The following is a 20,844-nucleotide window of genomic DNA, read 5'->3' on the forward strand; positions in this document are numbered from 1 at the left end:
AGCCGTTTATTTTCTGTGTTATTCGTACATCCTGCTTGTCTGAATGTAAACAGTGTACCATTGTCTGTATAATCATCCAACCACGTTATTGGTAATTGTAGAGTGTACTCCGGGACCTGGTGTCTAGATCTTGACGCACCTGTTGCTATGTCTTAATCTGATTCATCTCCTCAGGTCAAGATGACCTTTATCTATTATATTACACAAGCATGAGTTTGAGGTACACTCCAGCATGTTATAACCATGAACATTTCAAAGAATGCCGCACAGCTCTTGCTTAAATGATATTTTTACAACATCCAAGGCGTTGGTGAGTGAATGAGTGAGTGGGTTTAGTTTCACGCCGCACTCAGCAATATTCCAGCTATATGGCGGCGGTCTGTAAATAATCGAACCTGGACCAGATAATCCAGTGATCAAGAGCATGAACATCGATCTACACAACTGGGATACGATGACGTGTCAACCAAGTCAGCGTGTCTGACCACCCGATCCCGTCAGTTGCCTCTTACGACAAACGTGGGTTACTGAAGATCAATCCAAACCCGGATCTGCACGGGTTTTAAGGCCTTGGTACAACTTTTCAATGGTTGTATGGAGGTCGCAGAGGACGCTTCAAAAGTGATTGTGGAAAGAGTTTTGTCGCTTCTATTTGCAAGCAACCAGAATGGAGTTCAAACGGTTTGCTGCATATTAGTCCTCTGTTCAGAAAACATCGAATATATTCTTGAGAGCTGAAGGCGGATTTCCTTGTGCGTTATGGGGACGAAAAACAACCCGTGACACGTAAAACAAATAGTTTCCACTTAAAATTGGAGCTAATCTTGTCTGGCCCACTGACACACTGTAGCAATGTAACAATGAAACACCACGATGCTGTTCTGCCGCTTAACATCCCTGGTTGTGTACTTAACCTTGGGTCATTGCCACAGCAGCTGTTATAATATCCGTTTTTCACTTCAGTCAGTTTAACCTACCCAGTCAGTCTACCAAACCACCGTATCCACATTATGCAGGCATCCGTCTCTCTCTCTCTCTCTGTTTGCCAGTGGTGTATATGCTTTATGTTGCCAAAACGATGGCCTCTGACTTTGTGGGAGATACCCATCACGACACAGGCCACTGACATGTCAAGGTTGCAAGAGTAACCTCCCCTGAATCGTGATGTTATCGTGTAATTTGAAACTGTGTTTTGTTGTTTTGTTACCGTACTGTCAAGGTGAAGGTTGTTTGCTGAACGAGGCCAGTAGGGCTTCAACGAGTCCATTTTTTTGGACTCGAGTACTAGAGTGGTGAGACTCGACTCGGACCCGAGTACTCGAAATTCATACCTTTCAAGCAAACGATCAATTGTCAAGATAGTTACCTAATCATTTTAAGAAGTGAAATCTCAATCGATGTATAATATTGACTCTCATCTGCAGACTTGTAACAACTAATACCATACAGCCACACCGTGTGAGGAGTAAGCTATTTAATCTAGGTGTTAATAAAAACATTATGAGATGGGTTAAAGAATTCAGGGTACATAGAACTCAGTATGTCAGTGTCAATGGCTATCAATCTTCTTTTCTTTCAACCTCTACTGGAGATCCACGTGGCTGTGTTCCTTCATCCGTTCTCTTCGTTTTGGATACCAATGACTGTTACTTGTCAATATATGACTTGTTTACTGTGAAATTTGCAGATGACGCCACTGTTACTGGCCTATTTTTTTATTCTGAACATTATTATCGTCAAGGCATTGACAAAACCGTAATGACAGTTTTTTATCAAACCTTTATTCAAAGTGTGTTGACCTACAATTTTCTATGTTGGTATGGGGATCTGTCTCATCGCAACAAAAACAGACTTTTCAAAATTGTTAATACTGCTTGCAAAATTTCTGGAGTGTATTTCGAGTATAGTCAAAAAGGCAGCTAAAATTAGATTTGATAGTTGACATATTTGATCTCACCATTTTGAACTACTTCCTTCTGGAAGCTGCTGTCGATTACCTTCCCTCAAAACAGAGCTCGACAGTCTTTCATACCATCAAGTATTCGTGAATGCAACAAATATTTTGAATCACCATCATGTGATTAGAACTAGAATTATTCAGCCTCTTTACCTATTATGTGGTTAATTGAATTATATCATGTCAGTTTTATTTGTAAATAGCATTCGTTTTGAGCATGTAATTATTGTGTATATTTTTGTGAACTGTGTATATATTCATTATGAGACAGTTTGGTTGAATGAGAATTTCCTCCGGGATAATAAAGTTATATCTTTTTCTTAATATTAGACGTTAACGGCCGCTCATGCTTAGCACATGGCAGACAGTCCGTCAACGTCAATAATTCGAGTTATCTCCCCTTTCCGAGTCCTCGAGTCCTTGAAAATGGACTCGAGTCCAGCTAAACCCGACTCGTCCTCGAGTAATCGAGTACCCGTGGAAGCCCTAGAGGCCAGGGTAGATTGTAGATCTCTGTACATTCCAGACGCCGGACATAAACCACCGTCTCCCCATTGTATTTCTTCCCAGTAAAATGTGACTGATGCTTTTTCATGCAGATATGTTTTATGAATGAGCGAATTTAGTTTCAGCAGAGTAAATAATAATATCATGGCTGGGGACACCAGACATGGGTTTCACAATTTGTACCCATGTGCGGAATCAAACCTGTGAAGAGCAAACGCTTTAACCACGAGGCTACCCATCGTCCCATGTTTTGTACACTCCCTTCGGGTGCAAGGAAGCTATTTACTCAAATTGCAGTCCTGAATAGCATCAGTAAAGCCGCGTTACAAGCTGATAATGCGATGTGATTTTTATGAATTATCATTGAATCTAATTATCAATTGTCTAAACGCGCCTAAATGCAGAAGGTTCTTGTTATCCTTGATAGAAATCATTAAGAGAACTGCTCTGTGAAATGCTTCACGGAATGTGTATGCTGTTATCATTAATAATAACCATAGAGTGAATGTGATAAATTATCTGTAACGGTACACCGATTACAGTACATGCGTATGATATGCAAGACATACTCATCAAGGCTTGTTTATTTTTTCTTCATTGCGTATTCTTCAGATTCACCGATACTGTAATCATTTAAACACGTACTACCTGTCCCAACTTTGAGAGATTAATACGTCAGTTGGCTCAACGTCGTTTATGAATGATAGACTCAGCCTCTGTTAGAGATCTTAATTCAAACTTTGGACACGTCATATGATTCGACTACTATACTACCCATCAAAAGTTTAGACTCACTAGTGTAAATGTAGCCACTTACTTCAGTCAACTGTTCTATACTACCCATCAAAAGTTTAGAGTCACTAGTGTAAATGTAGCCACTTACTTCAGTCAGCTGTTCTAAACCAGATTTTGTTAAATATTCCACACTGTTTAAAGGCACGGTTTACACTTGAACCGATATATTGTAAAATAAATTCGTAACGTTGAAAATGTTTTTGTCATGAGTTCAATAAATGATGAAACTAGGTGAAAATTGGCGAATTCTTAACAAAACTTTACACCAAAACGCAGTTGTTCACATGTACGATATTTGCACATGCTTTTCAGCAATTTCATGCATGATCCTCGTGCAATTCATCTGCATAAGGTTTGCAGTTGGTTCCCTCAAGTTAGTGGAGAAATTCATCTTCGACGTAACCACATATATATACATAACATATAATGAGTGCTTTAGTGAGTGTAAAGTTTTGATGGGTAGTATATTAGAGGTGTTATAGAGGAACTACGGTATTTAAAGCCGCACCACCGTTCAGAATATCATTGATATGTTTCTTGTAAAGGAAAGACTGCTTATCACGAACAAATGACAAACACTATTGTCAACCTCATGTTATTGCACGAGTAACGTGACAAAGATGCAACATGTCAACGCTGGAGATCATTTGTTATCTCCTGACGGCCAGATTATATCGCGACACGGTCATCGATAAGATGAACATGTTCAGAAGTTGTGTGTTGCTAGGCAACGTTATTGATTCACTTCGTTTCTATGGTAACACACACGAAGGCTTACGTGATCCGAACACCAGATAATATTAATTAAGAATGTACACTGTTATGTCGTGTTACGAAGATATACTTCACCACTTATATAATGCTATCATTGACCATATGGAACACTTGTATCTTCAGTAATTTCCCATTCACTGCGGAACTAGGCAAAAATACGGAACGCCACAGCCTGGTTCCCTGGATCTGTTGCGCCTGCGCTAACGCTCCGACACTGGTTACCTGGGTCAGTGTCGGAGCGTTAGCGCAGGCGCAACAGACCCAGGGAACCAGGCTGGGAACGCCAAACCAAAAATTTAGTTTGCTCTTTTGGACTTTTTTTCGGGGCAGTGTGTATTTTCATACAACTGGTGTCAACATTTGTTTTTTAGACGGAACTATTTAGATTTATTTTTTACATCGAGACAACTAATTACGTTTCATGATGTATTGCATCACGTAACGAATATTACCCACCTTCATCTGTATCCATGTACACGAGGCCCAGCCGGGTCTCTCTTAGTCGAATATTTAATTATCCTTTTAGAAAATGGTACGTATCACATGCCTTGTCATGTGCGTGACGAATCTGGCACACAGTTGGGTTTTATACTCCCTAGGATCCGATCGTACTGATGACCACCAGAGTAAGCATGAATTGCCGTTATCACGCTCGAGGGCCTTCCAAATCAATAATTACTTTGGGTTTGGTTCGATGAGAACGTTTCCGGTATTTAACCTGTGGCCAAGATGGACTATAACTGGAGTACTCCTCCTCATTACTGGTTTCCCATTTTCCAAAGGCACCGCAATTCGCTGTGCAGAGTTGCGTCCCTTGGCAATGATGCCAATATCCGCATATGGTGGGTTCGATTTCAGTTGTTTCAATATCTGAAAGCTGCACTCACTCACTCACTCCATTCACTCACTCACTCACACACTATGAACAGGTTTGCTGAGTTGCTTTCTGATCGTTACCCAGTGAGTACGGGAGGCAGGGCAAGGAGTGCCACTAGCAATGTGTATTGTCACATATTGTCAAATCTCATTCCAAGGGAACCTGTTCGAATTCAGTCATGCATCCAGTACCTCTGATGTCAACTTACCATGAGCTGCCGCTAACTGCAGCTATATGGCTGATTGAAATCAGAGAGCTGAGGTTAGAGACGAGGACACGGGCGAGTGGCTATTTCGAACACTGTACACAAGAGTATGACTTGTATCTACAAAGATACAGGCCACTAAGAAGTCATTACATTTCACAGTGTCATCGTAGGCCGATAGGAACTTTTTAGATGCAGTTAATATTCAATTAAGGAGTTACACAGAAAAAACGTCCTAGTTCACGTGGGTATGTTATTACACAGCACAAACTGATGGCAGCCGTAACCCTCATCCCAGTGTTGCTCAATATCAAATGGAATGCCTTATTCGGCTTTAAGTGGATGTCATGATGATCTGTATGTCCAGGGATCTCTTGGTATGCGGTTTATAGGGGGTTGCGCAACATACAGACTCTTTATTGCTTCTCAAGTGTTGTCATGGTAAAGAAATCAGTCGTGGACGTGTAATGTAGAAGGCCTATAACATATAAGGAATGACAAATCAGATTTAATGAATAAGTAACTACGAAGGATCTCGTGAACAAATGCGTCAGGCCTTGCTCGTTACATTGCATGACTTGCATCTTGTGAAACGCGAGATAATATCACGTGTCCCTTGTGATGATTCATTTCACGTCTTGACGAATAAAAACCAGTGCGAGTTCTTTTGACAAAATCCTGAGAATGAGAATTTTAAAATTATCTTGGAATAGTTGACAACTGAAATTATACTAACCCTGGTACTATTTATTCAACATTTAAAATAAAATTATGTGATAAACCTCCGGGCTAAAGCAACTAAACGGCAGTGTTTGATCGTGTCTAAAAATTAAAAACAAAACAATAAATAACAAGACACGGCCATTTGATGATGATGACGAGGAGGAGGAGGAGGGCGAGGAGGTGGGGCAGTGGGGTAGCCTACTGGTTAAAGCGTTCGCTCGTCATGCCGAAGACACGGGTTCGATTCTCCACATGGGTACAATGTGTGAAGCCCATTTCTGGCGTGCTCCGCCGTGATATTGCTGGAATATTGCTAAAAGAGGCGTAAAACCAAACTCAATGATGATGGTGATGATGATGTATTTGATACCGGTATTTTTAAATTAATTACATCATATCAGTGAGTATTTCACAACAAATCAGCTTAGTCACATTTGATAACGTTTGTAATCTCTTTGTCGAGTGTATACTTCATTTGACTGTCAGTTTAGCCTCTTATCCTCTTCCGAAATAGTTACAGGCCTATGAGTACATTCACCCAATAGCCTTCTGATTGGTCAATAGGCGCCATATGATGTCACGGGGCCGATGAGGGTAGCCTAGTGTTTAAAGCGTTCGCTCGTCACGCCGAAGACCTGGGTTCGATTCGCCACATGGGTGCAATGTGTGAAGTCCTTTTCTGGTGTTCCCCATCGTGATATTGCTGGAAAACTGCAACAAGCGGCTAAAACCAAACTCACTCACTATAGTGTCACAGTCTTTCATTTCTGAAAACATGTATGCTGCAATCCAATGTTCACGATGTTACACTCATTTAACACCTTCTGAACAATAGACTGTCTTCAGTGAATTTTCTCTGTAGGATTGACTTTTTGTTTCATTTCTTGGTGATATTTCTGGAATTTTGACTAAAAGCTTCGAAAACCGTACACACTCACTGTAAGTTTCGGGAAAGGCTCGGGAGGAACACAATTATTAAATCGGGACAGGTAATCCGGCATTCTTCGCGGCTCGCTGGTTTGTTTTGTGAAAGAAAGGTAAATAAGGGTATATCTTTTGCAATGCCTGAAGACATTTTGTGGATAACAAGGTCTTGATTATTTGTATTCACGTTACATGGCTACTTGGAAGACTTGAGATGTCGAATCAAATGAGCAGGAAATTGTTATCCGTGAACAGTGTCATGTCTTCAAGTTCTTTTAAGTCTTAAAAGCGACATTGCTGCTCATATTCTATATTACTTCTGAACTTGCTGATATTCCGTATTTATTCTGGTTTGTTAACTTTTCGTATTACTTCTAGACTTGTTAACATTCCATCCTACTTCTAGACTTGATCACATCCTACTTTACTTCTGGACTTGTTAACATTCCATCCTACTTCTAGACTTGATCACATCCTATATTACTTCTAGACTTGATCACATCCTATATTACTTCTAGACTTGATCACATCCTATATTACTTCTGGACTTGATCAAATCCTATATTACTTTTGGACTTGATCACATCTTATATTACTTCTAGACTTGATCACATCCTATATTACTTCTAGACTTGATCACATCCTATATTACTTCTGGACTTGATCACATCCTATATTACTTCTAGACTTGATCACATCCTATATTACTTCTAGACTTGATCACATCCTATATTACTTCTAGACTTGATCACATCCTATATTACTTCTGGACTTGATCAAATCCTATATTACTTCTAGACTTGATCACATCATATATTACTTCTAGACTTGATCACATCCTATATTACTTCTAGACTTGATCACATCCTATATTACTTCTGGACTTGATCAAATCCTATATTACTTCTGGACTTGATCACATCATATATTACTTCTAGACTTGATCACATCCTATATTACTTCTGGACTTGATCACATCCTATATTACTTCTAGACTTCATCACATCCTACTTTACTACTGGACTTGCACACATTCCATGTTAGTTCTAGACTTGATCACATCCTACTTTACTTCTGGACTTGTAAGCATTCCATCCTACTTCTAGACTTGATCACATCCTATATTACTTCTAGACTGGATCACATCCTATATTACTTCTAGACTTGATCACATCCTATATTACTTCTAGACTTGATCACATCCTATATTACTTCTAGACTTGATCACATCCTATATTACTTCTAGACTTGATCACATCCTATATTACTTCTAGACTTGATCACATCCTATATTACTTTCAAATCCTACTTGATCACATCTTATATTACTTCTAGACTTGATCACATCCTATATTACTTCTAGACTTGATAACATCCTATATTACTTCTAGACTTGATCACATCCTATATTACTTCTAGACTTGATCACATCCTATATTACTTCTAGACTTGATCAAATCCTACTTTACTTCTGGACTTGTAACATTCCATCCTACTTCTAGACTTGATCACATCCTACTTTACTTCTGGACTTGATAACATTCCATCCTACTTCTAGACTTGATCACATCCTATATTACTTCTAGACTTGATCACATCCTATATTACTTCTAGACTTGACTTGATCAAATCCTATATTACTTTTGGACTTGATCACATCTTATATTACTTCTAGACTTGATCACATCCTATATTACTTCTAGACTTGATCACATCCTATATTACTTCTGGACTTGATCACATCCTATATTACTTCTAGACTTGATCACATCCTATATTACTTCTAGACTTGATCACATCCTATATTACTTCTAGACTTGATCACATCCTATATTACTTCTGGACTTGATCAAATCCTATATTACTTCTAGACTTGATCACATCATATATTACTTCTAGACTTCATCACATCCTATATTACTTCTAGACTTGATCACATCCTATATTACTTCTAGACTTGATCACATCCTATATTACTTCTAGACTTGATCACATCCTATATTACTTCTAGACTTGATCACATCCTATATTACTTCTGGACTTGATCAAATCCTATATTACTTCTGGACTTGATCACATCATATATTACTTCTAGACTTGATCACATCCTATATTACTTCTGGACTTGATCACATCCTATATTACTTCTAGACTTGATCACATCCTATATTACTTCTGGACTTGATCACATCCTATATTACTTCTAGACTTCATCACATCCTACTTTACTTCTGGACTTGCACACATTCCATGTTAGTTCTAGACTTGATCACATCCTACTTTACTTCTGGACTTGTAAGCATTCCATCCTACTTCTAGACTTGATCACATCCTATATTACTTCTAGACTGGATCACATCCTATGTTACTTCTAGACTTGATCACATCCTATATTACTTCTAGACTTGATCACATCCTATATTACTTCTAGACTTGATCACATCCTATATTACTTCTAGACTTGATCACATCCTATATTACTTCTAGACTTGATCAAATCCTATATTACTTTTGGACTTGATCACATCTTATATTACTTCTAGACTTGATCACATCCTATATTACTTCTAGACTTGATAACATCCTATATTACTTACTTCTAGACTTGATCACATCCTATATTACTTCTAGACTTGATCACATCCTATATTACTTCTAGACTTGATCACATCCTATATTACTTCTAGACTTGATCACATCCTATATTACTTCTAGACTTGATCACATCCTATATTACTTCTAGACTTGATCACATCCTATATTACTTCTAGACTTGACCAAATCCTACTTTACTTCTGGACTTGTAACATTCCATCCTACTTCTAGACTTGATCACATCCTATATTACTTCTAGACTTGATCACATCCTATATTACTTCTAGACTTGATCACATCCTATATTACTTCTAGACTTGATCACATCCTATATTACTTCTAGACTTGATCACATCCTAAATTACTTCTGGACTTGACCACATCCTATATTACTTCTGTACTTGATCACATCCTATATTACTTCTAGACTTGATCACATCCTACTTTACTTCTGGACTTGACCACATCCAATATTACTTCTAGCTTGATCACATCCTACTTCTGGACTTGATCACATCCTATATTACTTCTAGACTTGATCACATCCTATATTACTTCTAGACTTGATCACATCCTATATTACTTCTGGACTTGATCACATCCTATATTACTTCTGGACTTGATCACATCCTATATTACTTCTAGACTTGATCACATCCTATATTACTTCTAGACTTGATCACATCCTATATTACTTCTAGACTTGATCAAATCCTATATTACTTTTTGGACTTGATCACATCATATATTACTTCTAGACTTGATCACATCCTATATTACTTCTAGACTTGATCACATCCTATATTACTTCTAGACTTGATCACATCCTATATCACATCTATATTACTTCTAGACTTGATCACATCCTACTATTACTTCTGGACTTGTAACATTCCATCCTACTTCTAGACTTGATCACATCCTATATTACTTCTAGACTTGATCACATCCTATATTACTTCTAGACTTGATCACATCCTATATTACTTCTGGACTTGATCACATCCTATATTACTTTTGGACTTGATCACATCCTATATTACTTCTAGACTTGATCACATCCTATATTACTTCTAGACTTGATCACATCCTATATTACTTCTAGACTTGATCACATCCTATATTACTTGGACTTGATCACATCCTATATTACTTCTAGACTTGATCACATCCTATATTACTTCTGGACTTGATCACATCCTATATTACTTCTAGACTTGATCACATCCTACTTTACTTCTGGACTTGCAGGTGTGGGTGTGATACACAGATAACAAACAACAAGAGTCAGACAGCGTTAGACATCCTGATGGACGAAAAGCCCGACGGCTGGCAGGAGACGCTTCACTGGTACAAGAAATATCACCCAGGTACACTGGATAGGTCATCATATAGAGCAGGAATGGCACTACAAGCGCTGTACACGATACGACAGCGTTGGTGTGATAACGTGAGCACAGATTGACAGGGTTTTCTGTTGTCGTTGCCATTGGTGATTTGATGAAAGAAACAGATATCGTCATCAATAATATCCTGTTTTAGAAATTTAATTCCTTAAGTAAATACCCCTTTTTGTATTTCAAAACCCACATGAAAAACGTCGTTAATGCTGATTTCGTGATGGGCAAAAATGGCGAGATTTCCGATGTACGAATTTTCAGAGGTAATTTTAGCACTTTGGTTTGCCTAAAATGACTGTTGGTGATTTCAAGAAACATGGTATTTCCTACAGAATTCACAAATGCAGGAATGCATGCAAAGTGTAACTTGAATTTCACTCGACTTCAAATTGAGGAAGAGAAGAGAAGAAATATATATGTCCCTCTAGCATCCAGGGGGTTCAACGTCACGTCTAGTTCTTCAGAGTTTGTCAACTGCCTGTCTTGCTTCTTAGATTATCATTAATTAGTTAAACACACCACAAGTGCGCTTTTTAAGATATTACATCGATTTTAGTGTACATGTTTTGCTGTTTCGCAGGTCTATGGGTAATATTGCAAGAGCCCCAGCCGGACCGGAAGCAAGTTGAACGTCTGCTCCTCATGTGGTCTCGTTTGACAACAGTCAAAAACGGGAAGATTGTGAATATGAAGACATTGATTCAGAATGATGTTAAGAAAACTGACCTTTTACAATTGATTGAGAAATATGAGAACTCTATCGAACTTGCTTTGGCATTTGTTGGCGGTCTGGGATTCATTGTGCGGATGTGGCAGAAACAAGGTGAGACTGTGACTGATAACAAAAGAAACGATTAAGAAATTGCGTGTCTTTGTTACAGCCAAACGACTCCATCCAAATCTGTATATGTGTGATGTGTCTGGTAATGAAACACGCATAGTTGGTTGGTTGGTTAGTGTTTAACACCGCGGGGTGGTGGGGTAGCTTAATGGTTAAAGCGTTGGCTCGTCACGCCGAAGACCCGGGTTCGAATCCCCACATGGGCACAATGTGTGAAGCCCATTTCTGGTGTCCCCCGCCGTGATGTTGCTGGAATATTGCTAAAAGCGGCGTAAAACCAAACTCAGTCAGTCAGTTTAACACCGCACTCAGCAATATTCCAGCTATATGGCGGCGGTCTGTAAATAATCGAGTCTGGATCAGACAATCCAATGATCAACAGCATGAGCATCGATCTACGCAATTGGAATACGATGACATGTGTCAACCAAGTGAGCGAGCCTGGCCACCCGATCCGTTAGTCGCCTCTTACGACAAGCATGGGTTGCTGAAGAACAATTCTAACCCCGATCTTCACGAATAGAAAAACGTATAGAGTTTCTTTGGTGTAAATAGATCTTGAAATTCTGGTCTAAGATCCCATTTATGATACCACTGACGTGCGACGCTCAGTAAAACTGTAGCGCTGTTTTTTTCAAAACTGAATAAAAAGTATCGATACCGGAGCTATCGTACACATGAAGGCAGAAAGATTTCAGAATAAAGAAAAGATTAGAAATATACAAACCATCACTATCTTTACATATTTATAATTGCCCCATGAAATTTAGATACAGGTACAATCTGTACATGGTCAATTAGATAGCTCTGTCAAGAAAAGAATTACTGTATCGTAAATTTGGTGTAGCCTGTCAGCCTGAACTACGTATTTTCCAATGGTCAGTAAACGTTTTTGTTTTGTAATCGCATTCCATCCAGTACATGTATGCCTGCAGACATACCTCACACCACATTCAATTTCTCTGTCTGAAACTGCCGCTTTCTACCGATATTTGATTAAAACTTGTTACTATGCATATGTCTACTGTAAATAATGTTTCTCATAGATTGATGTTTTTACTAACCTTGCAGGTATTTTAAACAATCACGATGTCAACACAAGGGATCACGCCTATCAGAGACAGTACCCAGAATGCCCGGAAGTTCCGCAGCCCCTCCTAGCGGCGACGTGGGAAACTAACAGCCTGGACGCCATGGAAATGATCATGGAACTACAACCAGACACAAGTGTCCTTTTCAACGAGTATTCGGATCCTGCACAAACTAAACCTCTGTTTTTCCATGTACGTGTATTCTCGTGTATGTAGGACTCTTAAATTTACAAATGTTGTGTCGATACGGAAAAGATGGTCAGTTATTTGGTAATACGAAAAGCAAATGTAGAGTCGGCTGATTGGTATACTGTGAAACAACGTACAACATCTAAGCACAGCCAATAATTGGGGCGGTGGGGTAGGAGTTTGCTCGTCTTTGATTCCCCACATGGGTACAATGTGAAGGTAATTTCTGGTGTCCCCCGCCGTGATATTGCTGGAATATTGCTAAAAGCTGAAACATTAAACTCAATCACTCAAATTACAGGTGTTAACGGGTCAGTTCCGTCCACGTGATGACAAGGTCATAGAGCGGTTGTTCCAGGGATCAGACCTCGACGCCCGCAATCCCGACGGCCAGACCATCCTGTTTGAAATTATTAAACGCAAAGAGACAGAGAATCTCGCCAAGAGTGCCCTGGCAGCCGGAGTCAGCATCTCCGCCAGAGACAAGTTTGGGAGAACAGCACGCGACTATGCCCTAGCGTTGAACTTAACCGTGTATGTGAAACTGATTGATGAACAGGTACTGAAGCTCATCAAAAACAAACAGTTTGATGCCGTGGAGAAGCTGATTCTTGATAACTACTCATTTACTGGCATCAAGGACAGTTCTGGCAAAACAGCAGCAGAATATGCCAAAAAACATTCCTCTCGACAGGTGTTTGAGGTCGTCAAGCTTGTGGATGCAATACAGGTATAGTAAGGGCAGGGAGTTATTTACACAAGTATAGGCTGTGAGTAACAGGCATAGATTAGGGATTTTTCTAAGGAATTACTGTGTCTCTATTAAAACAAAACAAAACAAAAACAGATAAGAACTTTGTGTCAATTAGTTTTCTTCAATTTAGAGGTATTTTAACATTGTATTTAAACAGTATAAAGTTAAAGTGTTATGTTTTAGTTTATAGTTTCTACTTATATAATACAATATAATATACATGTACATTTTTAACCTTTTGAACTTGAGATTTGTTTAACTTCCGGTGCAGACATGAGGTATAATACCAAACCATCAACATTTGAGTACGTTGAGATGATTTTAAGCCGCTTTTATCAGTCTTTCAACACTACCATTGCGTTACTCGAAGACATGAAGAATTGTATATGATACCAGTTTAAGCCATCAATCGGCATTAGCGAGTTCAAATTACAAGTTAATTCACTGGAGGGCAATTTCTCTTACTTCAGACGTATGTGAGACGCGTGTTCACTGCCGTTGAAGACGATGCGCTCGACGACCTCAAGAAGTTGCTGTCCTGCCAGAAATACGCTAACGCGAGGGATAAGTGCGGCAGGACGCCGTTACTCAGGGCGATGCTCCTCCGTCACAGAGACGCCACGTTGATGCTTGCTCGGGACTGCAGCTTCGCTGTCAACATACCTGATAACGTAACTAGAACAGCTTGCCCCTCTACATTGCAAATAATGCTATTACCTTTGTGCTAAAACAAAAAATAAATATACGATAAAAGTATTGATATATGATTGCGGCTTGCGCAAATTTAGAGGCATAGGTGGACACGTCGTCTCAAATGCCACAATTCACTTTGCGGAGTAGCGTCCCTTAGGCGTTCCAGAATACTGTAATCTTGCGTTCGATATTGTGCCCTGATTATGTTCAGGATGCATTTGGGATGTAAACCTTATCGCACAGAAGATGCATTCGGCTTTCAAGCTACATCTTCTTGTAGATGTTTTCGCCATGTATCCCCTTATCGTATAAATTATATTCCGCTTCTAAACGCATCTTTAAAATCGGCATGAAAACCTGACCATGCTTCTTCCCCACAAATGTTACCTTTTGCATGATGTATTCGGCTTGCCATCCATTTTTGATGGATGACTTACACGCCTTGTAATTTCAGCTTGGGCGATATCCACTCCATTACGCCTATCTCTTCATGGATGACCCAGAGGTAATCGACGTCCTTGAGAGACAAGGTGCTAACCCGGATCAAGGTGATGTGGTAAGTAGAGCTCACCGGTGAAACTATCGTTATATCGGTAACATTCCGGTCTCACTATTACTGATACACAGTCTTGGACCTGGTAACACGCCTGATAACTATGCACGTAGATCTGCACAATCCATGCTCTTGAAAATGAAAGCAGGTTCTTGGAGGATTACTCACAGACGCTTCGAACATGAATTCCACGTGCAACAGAAAAAGATTCGTCAGTGAGTGACTGAGTGAATGAGTGAGTGAGTGAGTATGCTTTTACGCCGCTTTTAGCAATATTCCAGCAATATCACGGCGGGGGACACCAGAAAAGGGCTTCACACATTGTACCCATGAATCGAACTATTCGGCCCGGAGTCTGCGGCAATGGACACAAATAATTCCCAATTTGAACTAAAAGTTTCCCAGCTTTTTCAGAATTTATGGCAATCAGAACATAACTACAAGTCAAATTTTGAAGAACAATGTTTTTCACCAATGTATCTGCCAAAGACTCTTGGTTTGGAATCACAGACTATGTATTTGTTATGTTCTTCCAACATCCATGAGTACGTACTATATATACTATCTGTTTTGTGACATGTAACATACGCTGTTTTTCGGATTACACTGTGTTACAATATTTTTTGTAGTTTAGTACAAATTCTACTACTTTTGGGACTGAATCCCTGGTTCGAAGTAACGCATCAGATCGCCTTTGTGCGTTAATGTGTGTCGCATGTTTCTTTCAACTGAATTAACTATATATGACTCACATACACCTTACATCCCACAGAGAGGAAGGCGTCCCGTGACCTACAGTCGGAAGATGTGCAGCAACCAGGAGTTCCTGATCCTACAGAAGGAGGTCCAGGACTGCGACGCGGAGGTCTTCATATACGAAACGAGCTTTGAGGAAAGCTTAAAAGGTGCTATTAAAGTGAGTATATCTTCAATATTTTTTCTGTGCTGGTACACTGATAAAATGCGATAATTTTCAAGTATGCAAAATGAATTTGTTTTTTGTTGTTTTTAATTTTTTTTATTTGTTCCCATGGTTACAAAATGAATTTGTTTGCATCTGACAGAGAACAACTACTAATGACAATGTAGACAGGCTTTTGCATTGTCTCTTTTCATTGTGTTTTTGTTTGATTTTTCCGTTGGGGTAGTGGGTTGCGGTCGTTTTACCAATATGGATAACCAACATTGACTCCGCTACGCTATTACAGAGAGCTGACCTCGACATGGTCACGAGGCTGGTGACCGGTCTGAAGGAACACGGCGATGTAACACGGTTCAACTCTGTGCTGTTTGACTGTGTGGACCAGAGACGGGAGGACATCGCCATCTTCCTGTTGAGGAGCGGTTTCCAGGGTGATATATATAAACAGGTGAGTAAGTGAGTGAATCTTATTTTATGCTAGATAAACATAGGTATGATTAATACCCATGACGTCCTTTCTTGCCGACATACTGAATCCTCAAGCACGGGATGCTGAGGACCTCTTCAACCACAGGATCATGGCCGTGCCACAATCAGGTGAAGGCTGGTCGATTCCAGGGTCTGGATACAACCATACGAGGTCAATGGGATACGTATATATTCAAACGGGTGGCAGAGGTGTGAATCGACAACCAACCCCTATTTTGTGTATGAAACATCGTACACACTGATACATGGCATTGGTCGTGTCGGATTCAGTAAATGAATGGTTACAGCCCTATGATTACTTCCTTCGGCATAAACGATTCCAAAATTATCCGTAAATGCTGGGAGAATACAACCGCTGCGACAACCAGGAAACTTCCATTAAATTTCGAATACAGTATTTCCAAAGCAATATACCAGCCATGTGGCTGCGTTCTGGATAATGGAGTCTGGACGTGGGTGGACGCCAACCGGGATGCGATGCATCAATACGTCACTGAGCCTGACTACTCGATCCTTATTCACACTGGATGCGTAATGCATTAGGAAGGAAAGAAATACCACATATCCTACAGCACAGGAGTTCGAATCTTTGTTTGGGCGATAATTATTTAAAATAGAAATCTACACTTTTGCAGTTGTATATTGTTTGTATATGTTATGATTAACATATATTCCAAATTTGAACGAACTCGGTGAAGAAATGATTTTTTTCGTAAACCATACCGCTACAATCATTGCATAAAAAATTATCGTCCAAACAGAGATTCGAATCCCTGTGTCCTACAGGCTTACAATGTTGGGAAACCCGTATGTTAGTCGTTCAAGGTAGATAATCGGGTGATTGTTTAAAGAGGTGGTATCAGTTCAAACTCTGATTTGATTTTCCCATTTCAGTTCAAACAGTGCAACCCCAGTGACCCCATGTGCGCTATGATGGAATGCAATCACTCGACGACGTCACTGAAACAACGTGCAATTGACAAGCAGTGCAGCAGAGTGGAGCGCGCTATCACTGACATGATGAATGGTGGACTTGTGAGTGGTTTCATTCTTGTTGAGCAGACGTCAAACCTGATGCCCTGAATATAAACTACTTTTAGTGTTGCCGGTAGTATTGTATTGTATGAAGAATAACAGATATACTGCATGGCCCAAAGGGGTTGGAAAATAAATCAAAATATTATATGTGTTTGGGTCCCACTCATAACAGGCGTTTCACTCCGATACGATACATCTTTGAGCAAAGATCCTACATCTATTTCAATCCACGTCAGATTTGATGATCAGTCTGTCAGCATGGCGACTAATAAATTCTCGGTACAAGCTAACAAAGCGGCTTGGAGAAGCATATTTGAGTGATGGCGGCCTGGCATTTTTCTAAATTTATATTTAGACTCATTCGCGATTGGACATTCTTTTGTACTCGCGTTATATTTCATTTCAAACATTGGTCACGAATGTCCGCGGTTTTGTTACGATACACACTCAAGGGCTTTCCCTCCTTAGCATCACCGCAAAATATTGTTTTATATGCATTTAGACCTCTGACTTCGCAAACGTCAACACTTTGGCTTTCCGTGTCTTCGTTGTGTTAGTAGGAAAGGAACCTAAACGTTGTATCTTATACGACTTTGCAAATATCAGAGATACAATTGTGTAGTCCCTGTACGATAGTACGCTTTTAGGGTACAGTTAATCTGCTGTTTGTCAAAACATACCTATGTGTATATGCCTCTCGGGTACACTTAATCCCCCTTGTTTATTGGCTTCATCACCAGCTCCGTTTGTTGTTCTTTCTCTCCAACTGGCCTCTCCTAATTATGTACCAGTTGTTATTCAATTACAAGCTATTGTTAATGTTAATCTGCTGTTTGTCAAAACATACTATGTGTATATACATGTACCTCTCAACATTTGGTTGTAGTCACTTTTAGCTTGATAACGGTGTAAGAATCTACATCTAAACGTCGCTCTATGCAATAAACAAGAAGTTGTCATCCATGAAGTTGTATGTTTCATGTTTACACTTGTAGAGGTTGTTTATGTGAGAATCTTGGTCAGTCCACCCATCTTGTGTGTTATTGTTTCCAGGCACCACTCGTGAAAGTTCCACCACCATTCAACTACATGCCAAAACGAATGTAAGCAGGGGCATGTCTCCGAACTGCAAGACGTGCGCCTAGTTCACTGCAAGCGGGCTGTGATGGAAAACCAGTTCCAGTACTTCACGACCTGTTCATCCTGCACAGTCATTTGATGACGTATTTTTCAATGGACAGTTTGAAACACAGTGACATTTTAAACTTCATTTTGTGTGGCTGTATAGTGCTTTTGTAGCTTCCTAACTGATAACTGTCAGGCATTAACATCTGTCCAGAGACGAGCGGGGGCACTTCGTTCTGATTTGGTAATATGCTGGACAATGTGCATTATGTTTCTTGTCTTCAACCATTTCCTTCGTTGTACAGAGTTGCGTATCTTGTGCCATTATCTGAGAGCTGTTGTTCACATCTCATTTTCACGCCAATTGTTCTTACCTTTGTTTGTCGGCACCGATCCTCTTGGTTGGTCAGCACCATTCACTCTTCTCTGGGTTTGTTAGTATCACACACGTGCTTCTAGGATTGCCAGCACAATGCACGTGCTTATGAGCTAGTCAGCACCATGTGCTTGCTTCTAGGATTGCCAGCATCACACACGTGCTTCTGAGCTTGTCAGCACCAAACACGTGCTTCTAGGATTGTCAGCACCATGCACGTGCTTCTAGGATTGTCAGCACCATGTGCGTGCTTCTAGGATTGCCAGCACCATGCACGTGCTTATGAGCCTATCAGCACCATGTGCGTGCTTCTAGGATTGCCAGCACCATGCACGTGCTTATGAGCTAGTCAGCACCATGTGCTTGCTTCTAGGATTGCCAGCACCATGCACGTGCTTCTGGGTTTGTCAATCCAAAATGGCATTTATGTGGTCCTGAGCTTGCCAGTACCATACACGCGATTCTTGGTTTGTCTGTACTATACGAGTGTCTCAGGACTTGTAAGATTGTAAGTCTTGGATTCACCGAAAGAAACAGTAACATGACATCCGCCACTTCGATTTCTTTCAACACGTCCTCATAAAACTAAAATACTGGTCCAAAGGCTTTTAACTCCAATTCCTCGCTGACCAAAAGTTCCTTTACTACCTCGAATTAATGGGAACAGTGGGTTGGGGTATTACATCAATTGGGGTGGGGTGGAGGTGTGGATGTGGGTGGGGAATGGGTTAGGGGTACCTTAGATAAAACGTTTTGCTCGTCATGTCATGAATTCCCGGATTCGATTCCTCACATGAGTACATTTCTGGTGTCCGCCACCATAACATTGAGAATGTCTGCAAGCGCCATAATACCATATTCAATCACTCACTCGCTTATATATCAATCATCAATGTGGTGGATGAATCATGTGATCTGACAAAACTCATAGTGTGTTTGATTGTTTGTCAGTTTGTTGTTTTGTGCCGCTCTCAGCACTCTTCCAGCTATAATACGGCGGTCTGTAAATTACCGAATCTGGGCCTAGATTTTCGAAGCTCTCTTAGCGCTAAGATAGTCGTAAGTTGATGTTAATGTATGGCACTTACGACTATCTTAGCGCTAAGAGAGCTTCGAAAATCTAGGCCCTGGACCAGACAGTCCAGTGATTGACATCATGAACATCGACCTACGTGACAGGGAAGTCTGTTGCAGATATTTGGATTATTTGTCTTCACAATGGTTTATGGATTGGAGGACAGCGTGGACGAGCATTCTACTAAAGCTAAATCGGAAAGAAACAACAATACATCACCAAAGTATTAATATTGTTGGTGATGTTCACTAGAACATCAAGCATTATGTAAAATACCATTGTCATTTGATAGAAAGGCTATTCCATAAAAGAATGTTGTTTCCATTCCAATTGAACCATGCAGGCATTGTTTATTGGGAATCCAGTGTAAATAAAAAAGTGTTTATATACATTTATCGTAAAGTGTCGTCGTTGGTTCCTTGGTCCTGAATACATGGGATGTACACAGAGCAAAGAGAAGGGAGATTGATTCCTTGGTCCTGAATACATGGGATGTACACAGAGCAAAGAGAAGGGAGATTGATTCCTTGGTCCTGAATACATGGGATGTACACAGAGCAAAGAGAAGGGAGATTGATTCCTTGGTCCTGAATACATGGGATGTACACAGAGCAAAGAGAAGGGAGATTGATTCCTTGGTCCTGAATACATGGGATGTACACAGAGCAAAGAGAAGGGAGATTGATTCCTTGGTCCTGAATACATGGGATGTACACAGAGCAAAGAGAAGGGAGATTGATTCCTTGGTCCTGAATACATGGGATGTACACAGAGCAAAGAGAAGGGAGATTGATTCCTTGGTCCTGAATACATGGGATGTACACAGAGCAAAGAGAAGGAGATTGATTCCTTGGTCCTGAATACATGGGATGTACACAGAGCAAAGAGAAGGGAGATTGATTCCTTGGTCCTGAATACATGGGATGTACACAGAGCAAAGA

At 40.0% G+C, this 20,844-nt stretch overlaps 1 protein-coding gene across 1 annotated transcript in view; it reads left to right on the forward strand.

The window, feature by feature from the left end:
* LOC124282440 overlaps positions 1 to 20,283 on the forward strand; it is a 35,913-nt gene extending 15,630 nt beyond the window's left edge. Inside the window, exons 2-11 of the mRNA XM_046718425.1 lie at positions 10,609 to 10,727; positions 11,338 to 11,580; positions 12,670 to 12,881; positions 13,180 to 13,608; positions 14,103 to 14,303; positions 14,780 to 14,881; positions 15,651 to 15,794; positions 16,087 to 16,248; positions 17,184 to 17,324; positions 18,381 to 20,283. Coding sequence (XP_046574381.1) covers positions 10,609 to 10,727; positions 11,338 to 11,580; positions 12,670 to 12,881; positions 13,180 to 13,608; positions 14,103 to 14,303; positions 14,780 to 14,881; positions 15,651 to 15,794; positions 16,087 to 16,248; positions 17,184 to 17,324; positions 18,381 to 18,434 — 1,807 coding nt within the window. The 3' untranslated portion in view covers positions 18,435 to 20,283. The remainder of the gene's footprint in view (positions 1 to 10,608; positions 10,728 to 11,337; positions 11,581 to 12,669; positions 12,882 to 13,179; positions 13,609 to 14,102; positions 14,304 to 14,779; positions 14,882 to 15,650; positions 15,795 to 16,086; positions 16,249 to 17,183; positions 17,325 to 18,380) is intronic.
* Positions 20,284 to 20,844: the final 561 nt, after the last annotated feature.

This window comes from Haliotis rubra, unplaced genomic scaffold (assembly GCF_003918875.1).
Source record: "Haliotis rubra isolate DU_JTF1 unplaced genomic scaffold, ASM391887v1 Scf3, whole genome shotgun sequence".
Lineage (NCBI taxonomy): Eukaryota > Metazoa > Mollusca > Gastropoda > Lepetellida > Haliotidae > Haliotis > Haliotis rubra.